Raw genomic sequence first — 23,303 nt, 5'->3', positions numbered from 1 at the left:
TTTTGTGCTTATGTTTGTCATACTTCCTTGATAGGAATGATAATAATAATAATAATAATAATAATAATAAAATAAAAATAAAAATAAAAATAAAATAAATACTAATAATAACAATAATAATAATAATACATTTATTTGTACCCTGCCCATCAGAGGGGTTACAATGCAGCCAGTGGTGGTTTCCTACTACTGCACCTCTTAATTCATTTGTAGTTCTGACATCCCAGACATGCCCTATTATCTTTTGTAACTGTTCTGAAGTCGGGAAGGAGGCTCAGAATTCCATAACTATTGGATTGTGCCCCATAGGATGTTTTCGTGTCATCTAGAAAAGATTTGAAACATAAAGCGGCCCAAATCCAAGTTTGTAAGTGTGCATTTTATTAGCCTAGTGGCAAGCTTAAAATTTGTGAAGAAGAGAGTTTAAATAGAGTGAAATGGAGCAGGAGAGAGAAATATGGAATGTAAATAGCCATCCTATTATTTCAAAGTATTGAATTTTTGCGGGAATATCTAGTAGAAACGTAAATTACTGGCTTTACATTAGACGATCCTGTGCACATGTTTAGGACTACAGTCTTCTACCTCAATGTTGGAAAAGTATCAGTGCTAAGTAGGGTGCAGTTCTGAGGCACAGCCGCTTGATGGCACACACTGCCTTACACAGCCATGCTTGCTGGGGGGGGGGGATGCGTGCATGGAATCTAGAGTCCATAACTGTTAGCTTTATGAATGCAAATGTGAAATACTAAACCACTTTAAATTAATCTTACATATTGAAATATATTAGTTATTATTCATGCAAGTGAGGATATAAATAAACATCTACATGACATAGCCATGGAGGGCATCTGCATATTGATAAATAAACAGATATGCATGTGTAACAAAGCAGTGTCAAAATGGTTTCCTAAAATTTGTTGTGACCTTCTCTGGGTGAATGGTAAGTAAGAAATCTAAATAAATAAATAAAATTTCCCCTTGCAGAGCAGTGTGGATAATATTTTGCTAGGGGAGTGGAAAAAAAAAAAAATTATTTGGGGGTGGAGGGGAATTATCCTGTGAAATTTTCGCTCCACTCTAGCATCTAACAATGAAGCCGTATAGTTTTGTGAGTGTGTTTGTGTGAATACTGTTGAAGTAATTTAATTAGAGCTTTTCTAGAAGCAAATAATTAAAGACCAGCATAGAGACATGCTATGCCCAAACTGAGAGGTAATTTGCCATCTGAAGTTAATGAGGCTGCTTTATCCATTTGCTTTCTTCTGCCTTACCCCCTGCCACATCACTGAGCAGGACCAAATGATAACCAAAATAACATCAGACAGTAGGGTAAAGCTATTTCTGCTTGCAAAAAGCAGCAGGATGACTCTCAAGCACATTATCATTCTTATGACTTCGTCATCACATTTCTTTCCTCCCTCCCTCCCTTCCTCTCTTCATCCCCTTGCCCTTGATAATTTAATTGACAATCCTCAGACTGGGAAGCAGGGAAATTTATTTCTAAAGTGTTTTTGAATTGTTTGCATCTGTAAGATCTGATTCTATACAGCAGAGGCATGTCCAACTTTCAAGACACTGCGATCTACATCCACTATAAAAAAAAAACCTGACAGTGATCTACCCATGAGATTGACCAAAGTTGTAAAGTTGTTGAGCTTTTTTTTAGGGAGCCAAAGTTGTTTTGGGGTGGTGGTGGTCAGGCTCCCCCAAGTGACCACGAACCACGATCTCCCACGGACCCCCACTATTGATCAGTAGATAGTGATCGACCTGTTGGACACCCCTGCTATACAGCAATGAGTTACTTTCAGTTAGGCTGAGTTTTGTAGGGAGTAGGCAGTCCCAGGGAACTCTTGATCCCTGTCCTTCACTTCAGCGTGGAACATGGCACATTCCAAAATGTTAGACGGGTCTTTGAAGAAGTCCGTAACATGGAAGACCATTCATTCATATCCCACCGTTCCAGGAGCTGCACATCCTATTTTGCCTCCCAAAAGGAAAACAGGATGTGCCGCCCTGCTGCCTCTGCCTCCCAATTTCAAGTGAGATCACACTGAAATTGTGCAAGACTTCACATGACTTTGGGCAGTGGTGGAAGTGGCAGGGCAGGCAAAGTATCTGCCAGGGTGCTGCCTATGGGGCTTCTGCTGCCTGAGGCAATTCCCTCAACCCACCTAATGGCTGTGCTGGCCCTGCACCCTTCCTCCAAGGAGAAAAATGGGCTAAATTATATACTGTCAACAAACCTGTAAGGCGGGCTGAGAAGTAAGCCCTTTTCAGGCATTCAGGTTGGACCACATGAAGAGGCCAGCAGGAATGTATGTGGCAAGTCCTGTTCCCTTTGTGATGATGCACTCCCTGGCCCAATATGTGATTGGCCTGTGCTTGAACAGGGCTGCCACAATTGCACTTAATGCCATTCTGGTTTCCTGTCCCTGCAAAAAGCAATTCCCTCAGATTAATGCCAGTTATGCCATACATCAGTGGGGATGAGGCTTGCTTCACACTGTCCTGCTTACCCCATCATTCATTCAGATTAAACGCCTGAACAGCATTGTTGTGGCTGGCCCAATGAGCTGTGTGGAGATATGAGTCTGACCCTACTTTTCCAGAATCCACCAGCCAGCTGCTAATCCAGGCCTTATCTTCCCTTTGCTTACTGACTCCCCAAAATCTGGTATTCCATATCTCTTAGTAGCTCAATGTTTGCCCAGCAAGCAACAGTTTGGCAGCTGAAAAATATCCTTTACAGTCCTGAGTTCAGTCTCTCGGTTGTAGTTGGGAGACATGCCTTAAAGAGAAAGAAACACCCAACCACCCATTCAAAGTTCTGCACTGGTCAAGCTAACTGAACCAGACCATTATGAGCCCAATCTGTAAAGCAGGTACACTTAGCAGAACAAAAGCTTTCAGCCTTGAGTCCTTGATCAGATGGTACACTAAGCCAAACCTTGGTTCAACAATACAGTGGTACCTCGGATTACATACGCTTCAGGTTACAGACTCTGCTAACCCAGAAATAGGACCTCGGGTTAAGAACTTTGCTTCAGGATGAGAACAGAAATTGGGCGGCAGTGGCATGGCGGCAGCAGGAGGCCCCATTAGCTAAAGTGGTGCTTCAGGTTAAGAACAGTTTCAGGTTAAGAACGGACCTCCGGAACGAATTAAGTACTTAACCCGAGGTACCACTGTAATAAGAACCAGGAAGGAACTAAGTGATGCTAGACTTTCCGGTGGAACACAGGTATTAGCCTTCCCATGCAATGTCATGGGCTTATATTATTACTATATATTATTGGGAGTTAAGGTATGCTGTTTTTAAAATTGTGATAACATCCACAGCATACAGTGTAGCACTTCAGCTCAAGTAATAAATAGTGGATTGTGATGGCAAAACATACACAGGTTTTTCCAATGCAAATTTCAAGAATTGGCTGAGCTGTCATTAAGAACATGTCATTTCTAAAGGATTAAAGGAGTATTGTTGGATATTTGTGGAGGTTAATGTAAATGCAGGAGCACATTATAGATTGGGGCATTCACCACACAAAACATTTTAATTTGTAAACTTTTTTTTTAATGTTTATTAAAAATAGTGGCTTTCTGGTTCTGGTAGTTACAGCTGGTGATAGATAAATGGAGCTCTGATGAGATTCCATTTCACTTTTAAGCTTGCCCAGGCTTTCATTGAGGTTATCTCTATAATAAGCCCTGGGAGACTTATTTCCAACCCAGTTTGGGCTGTGTGGAATAGGCAACACAGTACTCAGGTCTTTCATCCAGTTTGCAAAACTTTTCCCCCACCAAGAGTAAAGGGAAAGAAGATCATTGGCAGCAGTAACATGCATACTACATTATAACTTATTTCCTTCCCTTTAAAAGTATTTATAAAGCTTCTAATGTTTTCTTTAAAATCTCTTAAGTGGTGTACAGTACAAAACAAATAATATCATTAAAGCAAAAATACCTCATAAAACTAATAAAGCATTAATATAAGAGCACATGGAAGCTTAAAAAACAGCACTAAACACGAATTCAGGGAGTTGAAACACATAAAGCCAGGTCTGATCTTATGTGTTAGGGAAATCCTGGAGAAAAAATATCTATCTTTTCAAGATGCCTGAAGCAACTGATGGTGGCTGCTTCATGTATGGAAAAGGGAAGGACATTCCATAGTACAGAGGCAAGAACAGAAAATGGTCATTAGTACTGTATTAGAAATCTTAACCAAGAGTAATACCCTGGAGGCAGGCCTCATATTACCAGTCCTATTAGCTGCAGAACTTTTTTTCAGCTTTATTTACTGTTTTCTAATCCTCAGGTACTATGGTTGGTGACCACACCCGCTTGGAATTCCACAATATTGAGACTGGCATAATGACAGAGAAGCGTTATATCTCTGTCATTCCCTCCAGCTTCATTGGCCACCTCCAGAGCCTCATGTTCAATGGCCTTCTCTACATTGACTTGTGCAAGAATGGTGACATTGATTACTGTGAACTGAAAGCCCGCTTTGGGCTGCGCAACATCATTGCGGACCCTGTCACCTTCAAGACCAAGAGCAGCTACTTGAGCTTGGCAACTTTGCAGGCCTACACCTCCATGCACCTCTTCTTCCAGTTCAAGACAACCTCTGCTGATGGCTTCATCCTTTTCAACAGTGGTGATGGAAATGATTTCATTGCAGTTGAGCTGGTCAAGGGGTAAGTAAGATATTATGTTGTCTCTGGGAGTAGGTTGGTAAATCCATGTAGGCAATTGTGCCGTCACAAGTCTGACTATAAATTCATATTCTTCTTTCTCTTGGGAAGGTAAGTTGGATAAAATATGACCTGTCCTGATGAAGCTTCTTATTGTGCTCTTTGACCATGGACAACTCATTAAGACCATCCCGAATTTTGGTTAGAAAATTAGAGCAGACTGTTGCAGATGTTTAGAATCTTTTTTTGTGTCTTAGCCATTAACTTATTTTCATTCTGGGCTTTCTTCTGAGTAGGCACTTGTGTTATTTGCAGGTATATACACTACGTGTTTGACCTTGGGAATGGACCTAATGTCATCAAAGGCAATAGTGACCGTCCTTTGAATGACAACCAGTGGCACAATGTAGTCATCTCCCGAGACAACAGCAACACCCACAGCCTAAAAGTGGACACCAGGGTTGTTACTCAGGTCATCAATGGTGCCAAAAACCTTGACCTTAAGGGTAAGTAATTGGATCTTACCAGATCAAGTAAAATATATTCTTTGTATTCATGATGCACCATTTTGCACCAGGTTTAATCCTTGGCAATTCCAGTCAAAAACAAATTAGGTGGTAGGTCTTGGAGAGACCTCCCACATTTAAAAGCCAGGTGCTATTTGGAATGGACAGTACTTTGCATATGCATTTCTTATCACTGTATTTTGATAAGTATTTTTTTGAGATGAGAACTGCATCCGAACCTTGCCTTGCGCACTGTGAAACTTGGAGGGCAGCTAAATTCTTATCTGCATATTGGTCCAAGAGGTGCAGACTAGGTTAGTTCCAACTGGAATTCCCAAAGAAGAAATTCCTCAAGAAGACACACACACACACACAACTTCATACCACACAGCGCTCTACACATACATTACCAGTATGGATGCAATTTTCTGAAAAGAATCATTTTTGAGTTTATCCACATGGATTTCTTCTTCTTCTAATTTTCATCTCATTTCTTGATCTAAATGAGAAGCAAGGTTTTTGTGTTCCGCTAAAGATACAAACAGTTACCATATATTGTACACATTATTATATGTATAATATTACATGTGCATTATACACATATACACTCCAGGTTACCCAAAGTAACCAGCACATAAATCTCCTTTATTGTAACTTGAATTCATTGATACAAGAGGCTACTCAGTATGGACAAAACACAAACAGGTTGGAACTACCATATTCTGTGTATAAATCCATTTAAAATGAATTCTTCCATTCCTAAATGCTAACGGGTAAAACAGAATAGTGGGCAAACCCCCTTTACTCTGGCATCTACTTGTAAGGCAGATTTTATATGGGAGAGCAGTGAATTGTGTGATCTCCCATCTGCAGTCTGAAATGCTCTAATTCAAGAGCAGTTTTTACATGTGATGAGTTTTATTTCAGAATCCAAGCCTCAGTCTTTTAAAATGAATACAAGAACCTTAGAACTTTTCCACTGGGCTAGACATTCATGAGTCTGTCTGTCATGAGTTTCCCCCCCTCACCAATGTGTGTCCTGTCCTCCAGTGGGTCTTTCAGGCCATATAGATATGGCTAAAACTGTTACAGTTGTATTTAGTGTACATAAATTTGGGTATATGTTGAAAGTTGTCTTGATTCGTATTTTGCATTTTCCTTCCTAGACTTATACGTTGAGTAAAATAGCTCTCTATTTCTATAACACAGTCATTTGTACTACTACTACTACTACTAATAATAATTTATTTATTTATTTATTTATTTATACATACATACATACATACCCCGCCCATCTGGCTGGGTTTCCCCAGCCACTCTGGGCAGCTCCCAAACAAATATTAAAATACAATACAATAAAAACTTCCCTAAACAGGGCTGCCTTCAGATGTCTTTTGAAAGTATGATAGTTGCTTATTCCCTTGACATCTGATGGGAGGGCGTTCCACAGGGCGGGCGCCACTACTGAGAAGAAAATAAAATCAGCAGGCTGTTCTTCTGTGGGCAGCTCTTCCCTCTATCTTTTCGCTGGTGCGTGTTTTGCTGTTCGTTTAGGAAACTTAAGAAGAAACACTTTCCAGGGCCAAAGGTCCTGAAGTTGACATGCCCAGAGTTCTCGTTTCAATGTCATGAAAGGTGCTTGGGGAGCCTGCACAAGGCTGCCTCTCCTGGGCTCACACACAAAGCTGCTTTGGCAGGGAAACCACAAATCTCAACAAGTGGATCCAAGAGGGCTTGTTAATGGAAGAGCTGATACGTCCTTGGGAGCAATTTGGTGCAACATGGTGGTGTATTGGTCAAAAAGTCACAGTTCCACAAAGCAACAGGCACTGCCGTGTGAAAAGAACATTCAATAATGGAAACAAAATAAAAAAAATTCCTTCCAGTAGCACCTTAAAGACCAACTAAGTTAGTTCTAGGTATGAGCTTTCGTGTGCATGCACACTTCTTCAGATGTATCTGAAGAACATCTGAAGAAGTGTGCATGCACACGAAAGCTCATACCTAGAACTAACTTAGTTGGTCTTTAAGGTGCTACTGGAAGGAATTTTTTTTATTTTGTTTTGACTATGGCAGACCAACACGGCTACCTATCTATATTCAATAATGGGACACTGTTATAGCATTATAATCGGGAAAACAAACCCAATATTCCCCATGTCTGAATGCATCCTAAGTGCTGGGAACACTGTGGGTTATATCCTGTGCTGCTGTTCCACTTGCAAAACAGGCATCCCCTTCCCCTTCCCCTTCCTCTCCCCCACAGTCACCCGTTCATGTGGGAAGAGGAGTGTGAGAGGAAGTCCCCTTGAGTGAGCAGAATGCATTGGATGCAACCCCATAACTCCACTGTTTGCCTTAACCTTTTCCTCTGTCCTGTTGCTTGATTCCCTCCAGGTGATCTTTACATTGCTGGCCTGGTTCAAGGAATGTACAGCAACCTCCCCAAGTTGGTAGCATCTCGCGATGGGTTTCAAGGCTGCCTGGCATCGGTGGACTTGAACGGGCGCCTGCCAGATCTTATTAACGATGCTCTTCACCGCAGCGGGCAGATTGAGCGTGGATGTGAAGGTACAGCCTACCTAAAATGCCATTCCTTCTCACACAGCCCTCCCTACCTCCATGCTGCTCTTTGCATCGCCACCACATATTTCCTTCATAGATGCTTGTTGTGACATTCCTCCTCCATCGCCATCCACATTCAGCCTCCATGATTGTAACCAGCTTGGGTGTGCAAAAGAAATGAGAGGTGACTGTGAAACACTCCATGTTGTAATGTAGCTTTCCTTTTTGGGTACTGTGAGGTGCTGGTGGTGGTTGCTCATGAGTAACCAGGCAGGACTCCAACCTGTCTTTTACAGGTTTTATTGGTGCAAACTATTTACAGTGCAGAACCACAAAGTTCATGTCCGTCTTAGTCACTTGCAGATTCTGGGAGTGGCTCCTTCCAGTTTCTCCCCCAACATAAGAACTTAAGACACCCCAAATCTCCACCTCCCCTCCTTACGTTTCACCCCTCTGCACAAGCTGGGTGATGGAAACGGCGTGTCTGCCTCATGTCCAGCCAGGCTACGGAGGCGCTTGGGCTCTCAGTAGCATCTTCGAGCCCTCCCCTTGCTTGGCTGCCCTCTTCCCCCTCTGCTCCACTGGACGTGTGGCTTTCCTCACCGCTGGACGAGGGACTGCTCCTCAGAAGCGTCGGAGGCTCTCTGTATTCCCCCTGCCTCCCTCTCCTGTTCCGATGGCAGTCCCCTGACATTCATGTTGTGTGTCTCTCCAGAATGGAAGACTCACAAACATTTAGGAGGTCCCCAACACAAAAGCAATCCACATAGAAATTGAGGTCATACAACACACATAAACATCAACTGGTGTGTTTTATTTCCCATCATGAAGTAGCAGAACGTGTGCTGGGGTGGAGCTGTCCTCCTGACAGGACATTGCTGCAGCTCACCTGGGTGGTACTGGCTCAAGGCAGTGCTGAAGTCAGTACTGTGGAGGCACACCAGCAGAACCAATCCAATCCATGCTCCCACCAGTGTGTCTGCAGAACCGCAACCTTCCCGCTGTCCTGCTCCACTGTTGCACAGGTAAGCAGCAGTGAAGCTGGTTTCTGAAGGGTGGCTCGACCCTCCCATGCTGGCCCCTACTGCCACCACTCCAGCTCTGATTAACTGCTAGGGTATAGTCATATGCCACAGTCCAGATCTGCACCTGAGCATCAAGCTTTTGATAGCCTCCTTAGCAAAGACATTGTCACTCTTTGAGACCAAGTTCTCTTTTACATCACATCCCTGGGATCAATTCACACATTGTGTCTATTACAGGGCGACAGCTGGAAATGCTTCTGCACTGTGAGTTGGTCAAAGAGAGCAATGACAGGGAGTAAAAGAAAAGAGGTCTTGAACATTACTTCCCTGATTATTCAGTTTTTCCTACCCATTTAAATCTCTCTGCCTGCCAGGATTTTATAATCTGGTATAATCAAAAGTTCTTGAATCCTGCATTCGACTCCACAAGTTGCCGTACAGCACACAGTTGCCTTTCATATTCTATAGAGTGCCAAATTATACTTTTTCTATGTCTCACCATTATTTTACTGGTCTGTTCCTGTATGTTTTGGGTAATCTCCCACTGGCCTTTCTGAGAGTCTGTGGATCCCATGGCCAGATTGACTGTGCTCCCCATCAGCAGTCTCAAATTTTATATGATTTTGGAATAAATGACATACTGCTTTGAGACAGTGTCTTTTTGTGCCGTGTTTTGATATAGAAGAGAAATCTGGGTGATAAGGTTTTTGTGAAAACACTTGTCCTTGAACTGACAAAGGCTTGTGAAGAAGGCAGGTAGGAGATAATCTCTCAGTATCAAACAAGAGAAACAGAACATCGCTGCCATTGCTGAGTCTTCAGAAAAAAGAAAATACATTTTGGGTGACATCCAGTGGTGTCAGTCCACTTACACAGTGGACTTCCACTTGCATAACTTGAGTTTCCCTCTCTTCTCCCCCACTGCAGTTTCTAGAGTGTTGGGAGACCCTAAGGGCACATGGGGACTCAGGGACGTGCTGGTGGGAGGAGAAAGAAAGGGAAATATAATCATAGCCATTCATGTGATGTTGGACATTGCTTTTATGTTTAGAAGAGGCCCCCTTTTGCACTTAGGCTTTTTAAACAATCCTTTTAGTGGCTCACAACATTTTCTTTTGAGAGATGGGTCCCTGTAAGAGTCTTAAAATAGTTTCTGGCTGCTCACAATGAGTGTTTAATATTCTTAAATATATATAATTTTATGGAAGACTGATTACTTAACTTTCTGGCACTGGGAGGATTTCAGATATCCTCCTGGTTCCCCAATTTCCTTTTTAATTGATATTAACCATATTTAAAAAGACAAGCACAGCTCAAAGTGGCAGAGTTCATAGCTCAGAGGTGGAATGCTTGTTTTTACATATATGAGGTCTCAGGTTCAGTCAGGGACAACTTCAATTCAAAAGTTTCAAGCAGCAACTTTGGGAAAGACCTTTGCTTTGGACCCCCACCAGTCAGCACGGATCAGCCTACCCCAATCTGATGCTTTGGACTACATCTTCCATCAGGCTCAGCCAGCATGGCAAATGATCAGGGGCAGTGGGACTTACAGCCCAAAATACCTGGAGTGCACCAGGTTGGGGAAGACCGATGTGAATATAGTGTAGTAGATGGACCATTGATCTGGTTCTGTATAAGATTGCTCCTTGTGTCTTTTAAGCTCAGCTCAGTAATATTACACTGAATCTTAAAGAATAAAGAGAACAGCTAGTGAAGGTGACAGCATAGATGAGGAAAAATCACCACCTAATGCATAAATTGTCAGATCCAGTACTATGGGGGGAAAGGACATTTTAGAGGAATGTTGTGCATAGCCCAGCCTGGGTTTAAATCTTTAGCTGAAAATTTGCGATATAAATTAAGGAAGAACTGAGTTTGTGGATGGTCCTTTGGATTTGAATTCATTGTACAATGCCTTTTTTCAACAGTTGACACAGAAGCTTTTGGCAGCTGCTTCCTTATCCTGTTAAATGTTTGATCAGTGCTTTGCAGGCAGCTCAGATGCTCCTGTAAAGGTATTTTAGCAAAGCCAAGGGCTTTGTTGCATCCAGCTGTGAGGAATCCAAGCCTTAGCTGGTGGTTATCACACAGCCCTTAGGTATTCAGCTGTGGGATGACATAATCGTCACGAGTGGCATTTAAGGCAGAAAGGCTGTATCAAATCATAACATTCTTGGCATTAGTTATATAAAAACCTGAGCACTCTCAGCCGCATAAGAAAATGACTTGGTCACAACAGGCACACCATATTAGCAGAAGCGGTTCTAGCAAAGAAGATTGCTTGACCAGCAGTTTATTGTAGGAACATAGGAACCTGCCTTATGCAGAATTCATCCAGCCCAGTAGTGTCCAAGCCAAATGGTATGAGATGCCAGGGATTTCAAACGCACTCATCTAAGGTCTATGTTTCCTTTTGTGAATGATGCACAGCAGAGACTGTGGTGTCTTTATGATATATATACAACCTGAACCTACAAGGGAGGGGATCAAATTATCACACTCCAAGAGGGTCCTGTTTCTCTCATGGCTGGGAGCCCACATTGTGCTCCAACACCCCCTCCCCAGCTCACTGCATTTAGCAGATGGACAGTTCCCCGCGCCCTCAAAATCCTAAACATTCTGTTCTCCTTTTGTCTCTGTTTACTATCTCAGAGCTCAGGAAGAGGCTTCTCCCACACTCTGGTTGGCTCAGAGTCTTTCCTTTGTTGATAGCCCATCTCTCTGACCTTGTTCCCTGCTAATGGCCTACCTTCTCCCAGGCAGCTTCCTGCACATGGGAAAAACTGGTTGGGCCTATACTTTGACACTGCTAAATTCAGTGCTTGGCAGCCCATCGTAATACACCAAGCACTGATTAAACTCCAACGCCCGTTAGACTCAGCACCCATTTGACCCAGAGATTTAGGCGAGTCAACACACCCATAAAAGCAGCATCTACACTGACTAGCAATCATTTTGCAAGGTTTCAGAATGAAGTCTCTCTCCCAGCTCTACCTGCAAATTTCGGGGATTGAACCTGGGACCAGGCAATGTGGATGCTTTGCCATTGAGTTGCAGCCCTTCATTTGGGGCCATAGGGGCTTCTGGAATCACTATTTTATCTGGAAACAAGAGAGGGGAAGCTGGACCCATTTCATTTATGTATATACATAAGTATTTTAATAACTTAGATCCTGACTTTCTTCATTGAGATGCACCCCATGCATCTCACATAAGTAAATCAGATAAAAACATTCAACTCCTAAAATAAAATACTACAGGTGAAATGCAAAAAAACTATCACAACATAGAAAACCAGCAGGAAATGACAGCAACCATATCTGTTGCTAACAGGAAAGTCTGAAGGAGCTGGATAAGAACAATAAATAATGCACAAAATAGCAACATAATTGGAAGCCACAAGTCAGATATTGCTACTTAAAAACAAACAAAAAACATCTAAATGTCTGCTGGGAAAACCTGATCTTCCTGTCAATGCAAAACATACACTGTGAAGAGGCCACATACATGTATCTGGGGAAGGCATGAAACAAATTTGGTGCTAACAAATTTGGCTTGTTCAAGTTAGCTATTTCAGAGTTAAGATGCTCAATAAACCTTTTCTTTGCCCAGCTAAAAATTCACAAAATGTACAGGCACCACCATGCACAATTGTCCCCATACTGACAAATATCAGAGAAATTAGAAATCAAATTACAGCAGAACATAGGAAGCTTCCTTATGCCAAGTCAGACCACTAGTTTACCTGGCTCAATACTGAATGCACTGACTGGCAGTGGCTCTCAAGGGGACATTTCCAGTCCTACCTGGAGCTGCTGTGGGTTGAACATGGACCCATCTGCCTACAAAGAAGGTGCTCTGTCACTGAGCTACCAGCTTTCTACCATCCTCAAATGTCTATTTGGAATACTTCAGTAACACAAGAGAAAGCAAGATCTTAAAATTCAAGAAAGAACTAACCACCCAGTTACCGCCTGGATCTTTTGAGTTCAGGACTTTGTGGCTTTTGAGAACAGCTCTGTAGAGAAATGAGCACCTTGCATGGATTGTGCTGACATTTGTAGTTGGGGCCCTTGGAAGGAATGGAATCAATCTTCTTGCTGGCAAGAATAATATTACCTTTAAAATGGAAGAAGAAAAGCTTAGAAGACGAGATCTTTCTTCTCTTCAAAATAAACAAGAAAGCACCCACCCAGCCCTCCTCTGTTGATCTGACAGGTCAAGGGCAACTTACTGAGTCCATGGACATTGGTTTTAACAGCTGATAATCCCCTAGCAATTATAGCATTGAATGAAGCCACTTTTAGATGATATCCTGAACAAAAAATGCAATGAACTAAGACTTTCTGTAACGAGTAACTCGTGTGTGTGTGTGTGTGTGTGTGAGAGAGAGAGAGAGAGAGAGAGAGAGAGAGAGAGAGTCTCCATGTCTACTGCTTGTTTATGACTTCATTCTTATGTCATCCATCATTTGTTGCCTTTCCACCATCACTACCATCTCCATTGTGACCACCCTCCAGTCTTTAATGCACAAACTGTACTTCGGCAAATACAGCCTGCCCAGAGATATGATTTGTTCTCAGAGCAACAAAGTCATGAGTCACAAAGGGTAGCTATGAGAAACCAACCCCCCATTTTTTACTCAATCATCAGAACCCAACAAAGAACATTGACTTTCTCCAGAACACCACCATTATTGTTCCCAATATTAAAGTGTGGATGCAGATATTGATAACACTATATTATCTAAGATATACTGTATATCATGGTGGTGTTGCAGTATTCTCTCATCCTCTCCACTCATGCAAGGTGACTTTCTGAAGCAGGGAGCTTTCCAAATCCATGGAAGCTCCCTACATATGTTAGATCCATGATTTTCCAGGGGTTTTAAAATGCACAAAGTGTCTGTGGATACAAAAAGTCCCCCTTATCTTTCACCAGTTGGAAGGTGACTGAAATGGCAATTGCTGGGGAGAGGGGAGAGGCAAAGCTAGTCCACATTGGCCATGTTGGCTGGGGCTGTTGGGAGTTGGAGCCCAGCAACCTCTGGAGGGAACCATGTTGACTAGATCTTGTGAAAATGCACAGAAGGCTTTTTGAGGATTGAGAACACCCCCCCCCCAGTTTTGCAATATAGATTTAAGAGACCTTAATCTGTTCTGCAGTTGGTCTAGGGTTTGGCTCATAAGAGAATGTATTTTTGACTCTATACCACTGATTTGATCATTGGGCTAAATGGAAAAGGAAGGAGGTGGGGAGAATGCTATATTTCTCTTTCATTTTCAAAAGTCCCTTTAAAATATTCATCAATATACTTACCATAATTGTATTGGTCAAGAGATGGAGAGAGAATAGTTTCAAAGGAGAAGTAATTGCCATTTCAAGGTTTTCATATATCGTCACAGCAACAAGTTTTTAAGCATTATGAAGATTGCTCTCTATTGGCTGTTAAAAGTGTTAAATGTTACAGTGATGGAAGGCATGGGAGAAATATTCCTTTGTAGTTACAGTACAAGCAAGGTCCTCTCAGCAGATCCCAATGAGAAGAAGGATCATCTTGGAACAGGTGGTCCTTTTAGTTTCCTGGGCCCAAACTATTTAGGGATTTTAAGGTGATTACCAGCATTTTGAATTGTGCCTGGTTTCAGTTAGGCTCAATTGCAGAAGTGGGGGGGGGGGGAGGCAGCGGGAATGGAGTCATCTGATGTCAATAATGGGCAGGCACATTAGAAGCCTTGAAACTACCAATTTCTTAATACTAAAGGAATATCTCTACATCATAAACTTTCTCGTTACACCCAGGAAAAGGTACAGTTGACAGGTGAGCAAAGATCTTTCTAGCGGCAGCTGCCACTTTGCCATCTAGGAACAGAGTAGGATTCAGAGCATATGAAAGTGGACAGGGCAACATTCACCTGCATATTCAGTGACCGCCATCATGTTCACTTCCTCCAGAACACAGTGGATTCCATAAGCAGGAGCCCGTAGATGAAGTCATCTTCCACAATTGGTGATTGTGCCATCTTACAAGGGAGAAAACGTTGCCATTTACATGGGACTGTCTATCTTGCTTTTAAAATACAAAGAAATAAAAACTCGTAGTGATAAAACCCAGTGAGGAGAGGTGATCTGAGGAAGGAGTCTTTTGTCTTTCCATTCTGGGTGTGCATATCACAGAGGGAAATACCCAGATTGGTTCACTGGCAGCCATATTGACTTAATTTGATTCTGATTGACTTTAGGCTTTTCTTGGGGAATAGCGAGGCTCCTCGCAGGAAATGAAACACTATTGCTTGCTGCTTCATTTATGAATATTGGTGAATCATGTGCCGTTAATGTTCCATCTGATGTTCTGTGCTTCAGAAATGTGTCTGCTCTCCCCCCTCCCTAGTCTGTGCTATGTTGTCTGCTGTTTTGGATTGATGTTGTTCAGGTAGTGATGGACTGAGGCCCTTATGGCTGCCTCTCTCCTGATGTGTCTGTGTGTTGTCTTTGGTGGCGTCACCCCTCCCAAATCTCTTAAGTGTGCATAAGGGCTGTGCTGGTTATTCCAGTTGTTTTTTGTTTGTTTCTTTTTAGTGATGTTACCCCGATTTTATCTGCCATTTTACTAACCTCTGGTTTATTGTTTTCGCTTTTTTCCATTCTTTTGCTAACAAAGTTGAGTTGACCAAAGCTGACCTGCAAGGTAGAGAAGGTTTTTGTTTCCATTGCCAGTTTGGACTGAAAGATGCCTTTTAATGTAACCTTTAGAGCCTTTTAATTATTATTATTATTATCATTATTATTATTATTTGATGCAGTCACATCTCTAAGCCAAATGGGTACAGCAAGCATTCCACAACCTGCTAGGTTGGAGAATGGGGTGGCAAGGATTTGGGGGAGAAATGTCTAGGTATGGTTTGGGGTAGCTTAAGAGGTTTGACTGTATCTCACTCTAAGAGTATCCATAACTGCACAGCTTGATTTCCTGAAATAAGGGGTTAACATAACAAAATATGGCACTGGATGTCTGGTTACCGAAATAAAAATGTGAATCAGTCCTTTGGAGGACTGAGAAGTTTATAGTCCAGTCTATACAGTAGAGAAGTGGGTGAAATGTGACCTCTTTGTGCTGTTCCATGCATTAGATCAGCTTTCAACAATCTGGTGCCCTCCAGACATTTTGAACTACACCTCCCAGACAGGCTGGGGCTGATAGGAGGTGTAGTACAAAATATTTAGAGGGCAGCAGGATGGCAAAGTCTGCATTGGATGAAATAGCCATTGGCAGGCACTGTAAAAAGTTTGCGCCCAGCTTCTTAAAGAGGAATCTAGTGATGTCATACCATATGCAGTTATCAATGCATGTTGGGTAACAAAGACACTGAAGGTTGTGGATGGAGGAAAGTCCAAAGTTGAAGAGTAGAATGGACTGCAGGAGACTGGAGCTGGGCAAGATGGATTTCATTAACTAAAATCAGAGGAAAAGCAAAGTAAAGAAGGTAATTTAATGTTGGTGGCTAATGAATGAAGCCAGAAACCTTCTGTAATTGCTGTGCTGAGATGGTAAGCACAATCAAAAACTGGGTTTCTTCTGTTGGAATGGGGTTTGGAAAAACTTAAAGATAAGGGTGGGAAGGACAAGTTTTTCATGTTCACCTAAGATTTTCATTAAGACTCTCCTGGGGTGCATCAAACATATTTTCTCTAGATAAACACACATGAAGACTGGCAAGCATGAAGATCCTTGTGTATGTATTGAAACCAAAAGGCATAATTTAGATTATACTTGACCTTATCCAGTTACCATTTTGATTAATCATATTATAAGACTTGATAGAGATGACACAAAAGTCTAGACAACTAACAATTTTCCAGGAAAAGTCAGGGAGGGGGGGGAATGTACAGCAAAAAAAATAGCAATATAAGGAAACCCAAGAGGTACAATGATGGAAGTAATTAAATCTAATATGCTAAAATAATTTTTAACCAAAGATGAATAATAATAATCAGGATAATAATCATAAAATGCAACAAAATTATTACTATTACTAATAATAATACACTGCTTTGTCGAAGCAGTTGACAGGGAGTTAAGACAATAAAATCAAGAAAAAAATACAATCCTACTAAATGATGGAGGAAAAGAGAGAGATATTGGGATGCCAAGAAAGTCCCCATGATGTTGAAAAGGACTGTCGAAGAAAAGAATCTCTTTCATTTCCCTGGTTCCGACATGATGATTGATGCTGCTAACATGAAAGTAACAGATTCCAAGAAATACATATTTGGTTTCGGAACATGTGCCAAGAAGCCACGTTTGGCCAGATTCCCAGATTTTCCCATCTTGTGTCCGTGCAATGATTTATCTGTTTGCGATGGACATAGATAATAATCTACACACAGGCTATATGCTATTTCCGATGTGTAAGTATGTTCTGTGTCTGAAATGGGTATTGCATGAGGTAGTCCTCAGAGCTGCAACTTGACCTAATTGGTCAGTTACAGCTGAGCTGTTATATAGGCTTCACATTCAAAAACCCTACACAATACCTGCTGTCAAGACCACTGCCCTTCACAGAGATCCGTGGCATAAAAATAGGAGCGAAAGAATATAAACTGAAAACATATGCAGACGATCTTATGCTGTCATTGGAAGAACCAAAAGAGAGCGTCGGCAAAGTGTTAAAGCTACTAGAGGAATTTGGAAAATTATCCGGATTTAAATTGAACAGAGCAAAAACCAAAATAATGACCAAAAATATGGAAGAAGAAACCAAAAACGATCTTGAAAGTCAAACTGGAATTAAAATAACTAAAAAAGTTAAATACCTTGGAATCTGGTTAACTATGAAAAATATAAATCTGATTGAAAATAACTACAAGAAAACATGGAAAGAAATAATGAAGGACTTGGATACAGGGAATAGAATACATCTCTCGTGGATGGGGAGAATGGCGGCGATTAAAATGAGCTTACTACCTAAATTACTCTTCCTATTCCAGAATATACCGATAATTAGAGCAGTGTTTCCCAACCTTGGGCCTCCAGATGTTTTTGGCCTACAACTCCCATCATCCCTAGCTAGCAAGACCAGTGGTCAGGGATGATGGGAATTGTAGTTCAAAAACAGCTGGAGGCCCAAGGTTGGGAAACACTGAATTAGAGGAACCTCAATATTCAAAGAATGGCAGAGATTACTTTCTAAATTCATTTGGCAGGGAAAGAGACCAAGAATTAGATTTAAATTGCTCACAGACCAAAGAGATAGGGGTGGTCTTGCGGTTCCAAATTTGAGGTTATATTACGAAGCTGCATGTCTTTGTTGGGTAAAAGACTGGATTGTCATCAAAAACAAAAATTTGTTAGATCTAGAGGGGTTTAATCTAAGATTCGGTTGGCATGCCTATTTATGGCGAGACAAAGGAAGGGTTCATAAAGGTTTTTCTAATCACATTCTCAGAGGGCCACTGCTGGAAGTGTGGGAAAGGAATAAAAAATTGTTGGAGCAGAAAACGCCCTGGTGGTTATCACCAATAGACATTTTAACAATTAAAAAATTAAACATTGAGGGGGAAAGATGGACATATGAAGATTTATTAACCAAAACAGTATCCGGGTGGAGGATTAGACCTTACGAAGAAATAAAAAGCAAGCTGACTGGCTGGATTCAATACCATCAAATTAATTCAATGTGGAGGGAAGATAATAAGATCGGAATAAATGACAAGAAATCTAGATTTCAGATTGAAATAATAGAAAGTAAAACAAAATTATTATCAAAAATGTACAACCAGTTGCTTGAGTGGGACACCAAGGACGAGGAAGTAAAGAATGTGATGGTGAAGTGGGCGGTAGACCTAGGGTACAACATAGAGTTTGACAAATGGAAGGCATTGTGGTGTAAAGATATGAATTTCTCAGCATGCACGACACTAAAGGAAAACATGTATAAGATGATGTACAGATGGTACATAACGCCGGTAAAACTACATAAAATGTATAGAACGGGCGATAAACTGTGTTGGAAATGTAAGAGCAAGGAGGGCGATTTCATCCATACGTGGTGGACGTGCGAGATTCTCAAAAAATTTTGGGAATCCATCTATAATGAATTAAAAAAAATTCTTAAATATACGTTTGTTAAAAAACCCGAAGCCTTCCTGCTGGGGATAATTGGTAAGGATATCAAAGAAGAAGATAGAACCTTTTTTCAATATGCAACGGTGGCCGCCAGAACCCTCATAGCACAGTACTGGAAAACACCAAAAATCCCAACACTAAAGGAGTGGCAATTTAAATTATCCGATTATTTGGAGTTGGCTAAATTGACACAGAAAATAAGAAATCAAAGAAGTGCAAAATTTAATAATGAATGGGATAAATTTAGGATATATATGGAAATAGAGACAAGGGGAAAATCAAAATGTTGATCAGAAACACATATGTACTTACAGAAATCACAGTAGGCATGAGATAACGCTTACTACGTAAAAAGTTTTATTAAGAAATAGACACAGCAGATAGATAAACAAGGCAATATTTTCCGAAATCGAGATAAAGGGAAGTCGATCAATGTCATTTAAAGTTGTATGTATTTCGTGTTTTTCTTTTTTTTCTCTTTTTCTTTTCTTTCTTTTCTTCTCTTTTTCTGTTTTTTCTTTTTCATTTTGTCTTTTGTATGTTTGTGAAATATATTTATGTCAAAATTTAATAAATAAATAAATTTGTGCAAGCCAAAAAAAAAACAAAAAAAAACCACTGCCCTTCAGAGCATTTACAAATTTCCATTACACTGTTTTAGGACCCTCACCTCTTTCCTATAAAACAGAGGAAATGTTTTTCTTCTACTTCTGAGTCATTCTGAGTGCCAGACAGTGTCATGCAGAGGTACCTTAATTTCAGGAAACCAATCTTTGCTGTATAGGTTTGGATATCTGAGTCCACGTGGAAACCTGAAACTCCCTTGAGATCTGAGGGGCTGTTTTCTGTGCTGCTGTGACCTGGACGATGGGGAGGTCTGGTGGAGAAAGACTTGCCCACTATACCTTTCTAACACTCCTCATTTTAATTGCCTTCCTTCCTTCCTTCCTTCCTTCCTTCCTTCCTTCCTTCCTTCCTTCCGTTTCCACTTCTGATGAGTGTTGTACACATCTCCTTTTTCTCACACACTTAACACCCCTCTTTGCTTTCCTTGCAATTATAAGATCCATACATATTCCCTTTTATGCGGTTCACTTTGCCATGGGAGGGGCATCCCAGTTTACTCATCCTTTTACAGGCATGGCCTATGCAAAACAGTTATTGAGCGTTGTGAGGGGAAAGGGAGCAGAAAAAGGCAGGTATGTATCATTTTGTTGAATAGAGGGAGAAATCTGAAGTTTTATCTGGGGAATCATAACTAGACATTTTGAAACAAACACCTTTAGTTTCATCTACCCACCTGAGGACAGCCTGATTTTGATAAATGCTCATAAGCTTGTATAATGACCTGCCTCATTCTATTCTTGCTTATTTGGAAGTCAAACCACCAAGTTTGAATGCTGAAAAATACAACTGGGATCTGGAATTACCTTCCCTTACAGGGGTGTTCCTTTTAGGTCTTCTTTCTCCTTCTTGAGTCCAACCAGCCAGGAGTCACATTTTGGCTGACAACACAGTTCTGTGTGCTGCCCAAATCTGAGTATGTTATGATGTCATCAAGGGCAAAAAACACTGATTTTGAATTATGGCACTACTTTTTTGGACCAGTCACATTTATTTATTTAACAAAATGTATATATCACTTGATTGCAATAAAATCTCTTAAGTGATTTACAAGAAACAATAAAATTATCAATAAAAAACTATTAAAACATTTAAAGATAATTAGAAATTTATGTGCCACTTGGGTGCGCCAATTTTTGACTCTGCATAGGGCGCCATATTACGAATGATTACCAAAATCCGCCCCTGATCACAGCATTATGTAGCAAATAAGTTCTGGGTATCTGCTAATTTTACTTAAGGCAAACAAAGCCAGTTAAGTTATATAGTAAGTGTTAATTAAAACCCCCAAACCTTTTAGTTTGCCTCGGCCCTGTCCATCAAAGTTTGCATCTTTGGTCAACCAAAGGCATGAACTTAACTTTCCTTATCTGTTGGAAGACACTTGTGCTTCCTTCCTCCTTATCATCACATTGCATAACAATCAAATGCACTCATGGACTGCTGAGTCACACTCCCGGACCGAGGGAGGGGGTGCGGTGGGTGCGGACCGCCCCGTGTGTCACCACTGAGGGGGGTGACAAAATGCCGGGCAGCACTCACCGCTGGGCCTGCAGCGTGCCTGAGCCACACATCTCTCCTGGGAGAGACGTGGTGGCTTGGGCGTGCACAGGCCCCTGCTCTGCCCAAACGGTCCTCCCGCTGCCTCCCTCCCCCCAGCTGTGGGGCGGCTGAGTGGGAGGAGGTAGGCAGACTCTGGAGGCCCTGCAGTGCACCCTACCCCTATGGGTGGCTCGCCCCACCCCTGAGCGCGCTACCCTAGGCGCCCTAGTGGCCTCCTCCACCACTGCATGCTCCATCCCTATTATTTACATTTTCCCAATCTTTAGAAAGTGCAAGGGACACCATATTTTTATAGGGTTGCATCCATTGATATGAGAGTGGAAAGTGAGTTTGTGCAATGGATCTTTCCCTTACCCTTCTCTCTCCTTTCAACACACACTACCTCCCAAAAAGATTCTCCCTTCAGAGATCAAGGTGGGTACTGACCAAATATTGTGCACTGTGTCATCCATGCCTGCTATGAGGCAGAGGGGAAAGGCCAAAATCAGGTGGAGGAACTCCACCCACTTTTAGATAATTTCCCCTAAACACACATTGGAGACCTAGAAGACACAGCTCACTATGCAGGTCTGCTTCACCTTTTGCAGAGGCGTTTTTTTTTGGGGGGGGTGCTGCTGAGAGATGAGGTAAAGACGACAATCTACTGAACAAGCTACCTTCCTCTTGTGCAATTTTGAAAACAGCCTATACCTGTATAAGAGGTAATAATGAATAGGTGAGGCTTTTCTGGGCCAGGAGAGGGAGTAATAGAAAAAGTTTCATTTGCTGATTTGTGTTGATAACATACCAATTAATGCGCAGAGTCACTTCTATCAAGTGCACATACTTTTGTAGGGATAATCTGTATAGACCAACAACTGTGCAGTAAATGACACTTATTCTAGGCTGACAATCTTTCACTGGTTATTATTTTCTACTTCATTTGTGTTGGGGGGAGGGGGCTTCTAGTGAGCCAGTTTGTTTTTCCTAAAATGTGAAAGAAAATCCCCTTAAACAGAAAGAAAGAGATTTGGAGGCAGAGGTGGGGGAGAGAGATTGGTTGGATGGATTTAAATGATAACAACCAAACACTCTTTTCATAAATTAAAACCTATAAACAGACTCATCTGAAATCTATACCGGTGATTGCACAATTAAGCGTTAAGATTTTAAAGCTTTATTAAGCAGGCAGGATCTTGTTAAATGGCACCAGAAATGCCATGAATAGAAATGAAGCTTATGACACCTTGTGGAGAGCTTGAGAAAGATGTTACTCAGTGCCAATTCTCATTCCCTGTGCACATAAATTATGTATCCTATCTCCATTGCTTCTGCCCTCAGCTGTTACCTGACGGGTCATGTGCATGAAAACAGACTTCTTTGGCATGTAAAGCCCTGGTGGGCTCCTCTTGCTTTCTCCTCCATAATCCTCATTCCCTGTGACATCCCCCTTGCTGTGGCCAAGATTCTAGTGTCACAGGCAGGGGAATTATGACATCAGCGAGGAACAGAAATAGCAGAAGAAAAATTCTCCACAAGAAGTCTAGTCCTCATGTGAAACTTCCTTGGGGAATGCCAAAGAGGTGAAGTGAGCATAATGATCCAGAAGCTCAACTTCTGTCCATCAAACAGGCTGTAACTAAATAAAGCTGAGCCAGTTTGTATTTCCTGTTGGAAGTTAAAAGGCTCCAGCCTTAGAAAGGTGGCTCTGACCCATCTTGTAGCCCCTGGGACAGGGGAAAAAAAATGAAAACCCACTGTTTATTTCCAACTGTTTACTGCTGGACCAGAGCAAACAAGAATTGAGTTTTCTGTGGATTGGCCATTTTTTCCAATTCAGTGGTAAACAGTGGGTTTTCTTGGGGAAAGCTGCAGGACATGTGCCTAGATATCACAGAAGAAATCACAGGACAAAGGGAGGTGTGGATGAGCCCTCATTTAGGTTCACTTATTTCAGGCTTCCTCAAACTCAGCCCTCCAGATGTTTTTGCCCTACAACTCCCATGATCCCTAGCTAACAGGACCAGTGGTCAGGGATGATGGGAGCTGTAGTCTCAAAACATCTGGAGGGCTGAGTTTGAGGAAGCCTGACTTAATTCAATGGGTTTTCTCTGAGAAGAATTTAGTTGAAGTGAACCAGCTGGCAATAGTTGCTACCACTTAATTAAATTATGCATCCAGCTCCTTAAATAAAATAAAGGCCATGTGGATT

The 23,303-nt window shown here is 41.6% G+C and overlaps 1 protein-coding gene and 2 long non-coding RNA genes across 13 annotated transcripts in view; 1 reads left to right on the top strand and 2 right to left on the bottom strand.

Annotated features, from left to right (window-relative positions):
• Positions 1–23,303, top strand: part of NRXN3 (neurexin 3) — a 1,235,498-nt gene that overhangs the window by 537,653 nt on the left and 674,542 nt on the right. For 5 of the 8 annotated variants that reach the window (XM_079988541.1, XM_079988540.1, XM_079988544.1 and 2 more), the window contains 3 exons: positions 4,325–4,706; positions 5,019–5,209; positions 7,607–7,780. In XM_079988541.1, the coding sequence (XP_079844667.1) occupies positions 4,325–4,706; positions 5,019–5,209; positions 7,607–7,780 (747 nt within the window). Of the gene's footprint in view, positions 1–4,324; positions 4,707–5,018; positions 5,210–7,606; positions 7,781–15,460; positions 15,488–23,303 lie in introns of all 8 variants that reach the window. The other 3 variants (XM_079988538.1, XM_079988533.1, XM_079988539.1) reach the window with 1 other exon arrangement.
• Positions 157–22,563, bottom strand: LOC307223128. 4 transcript variants are annotated; one of them, XR_013841966.1, is made up of 5 exons: positions 22,440–22,563; positions 15,415–15,480; positions 14,715–14,822; positions 9,672–9,776; positions 157–325 (listed from the first exon to the last, which is right to left on the bottom strand). It is a non-coding gene; the product is annotated as an uncharacterized lncRNA (long non-coding RNA). The 4 variants fall into 4 exon arrangements; XR_013841968.1 differs by lacking the exon at positions 157–325 and adding an exon at positions 20,356–20,461 and having other exon boundaries at positions 9,106–9,776; positions 22,440–22,525; XR_013841967.1 differs by lacking the exon at positions 157–325 and having other exon boundaries at positions 9,106–9,776.
• LOC307223214 lies at positions 11,049–13,352 on the bottom strand. Its single transcript, XR_013842034.1, has 2 exons — positions 13,034–13,352; positions 11,049–12,918 (listed from the first exon to the last, which is right to left on the bottom strand). It is a non-coding gene; the product is annotated as an uncharacterized lncRNA (long non-coding RNA).

This window comes from Podarcis cretensis (genome assembly GCF_951804945.1).
Source record: "Podarcis cretensis genome assembly, chromosome: 1".
Classification (NCBI taxonomy): domain Eukaryota; kingdom Metazoa; phylum Chordata; class Lepidosauria; order Squamata; family Lacertidae; genus Podarcis; species Podarcis cretensis.
Note: the sequence above shows the minus strand (reverse complement) of the source record. Positions and strands in the feature narration are given on the sequence as shown.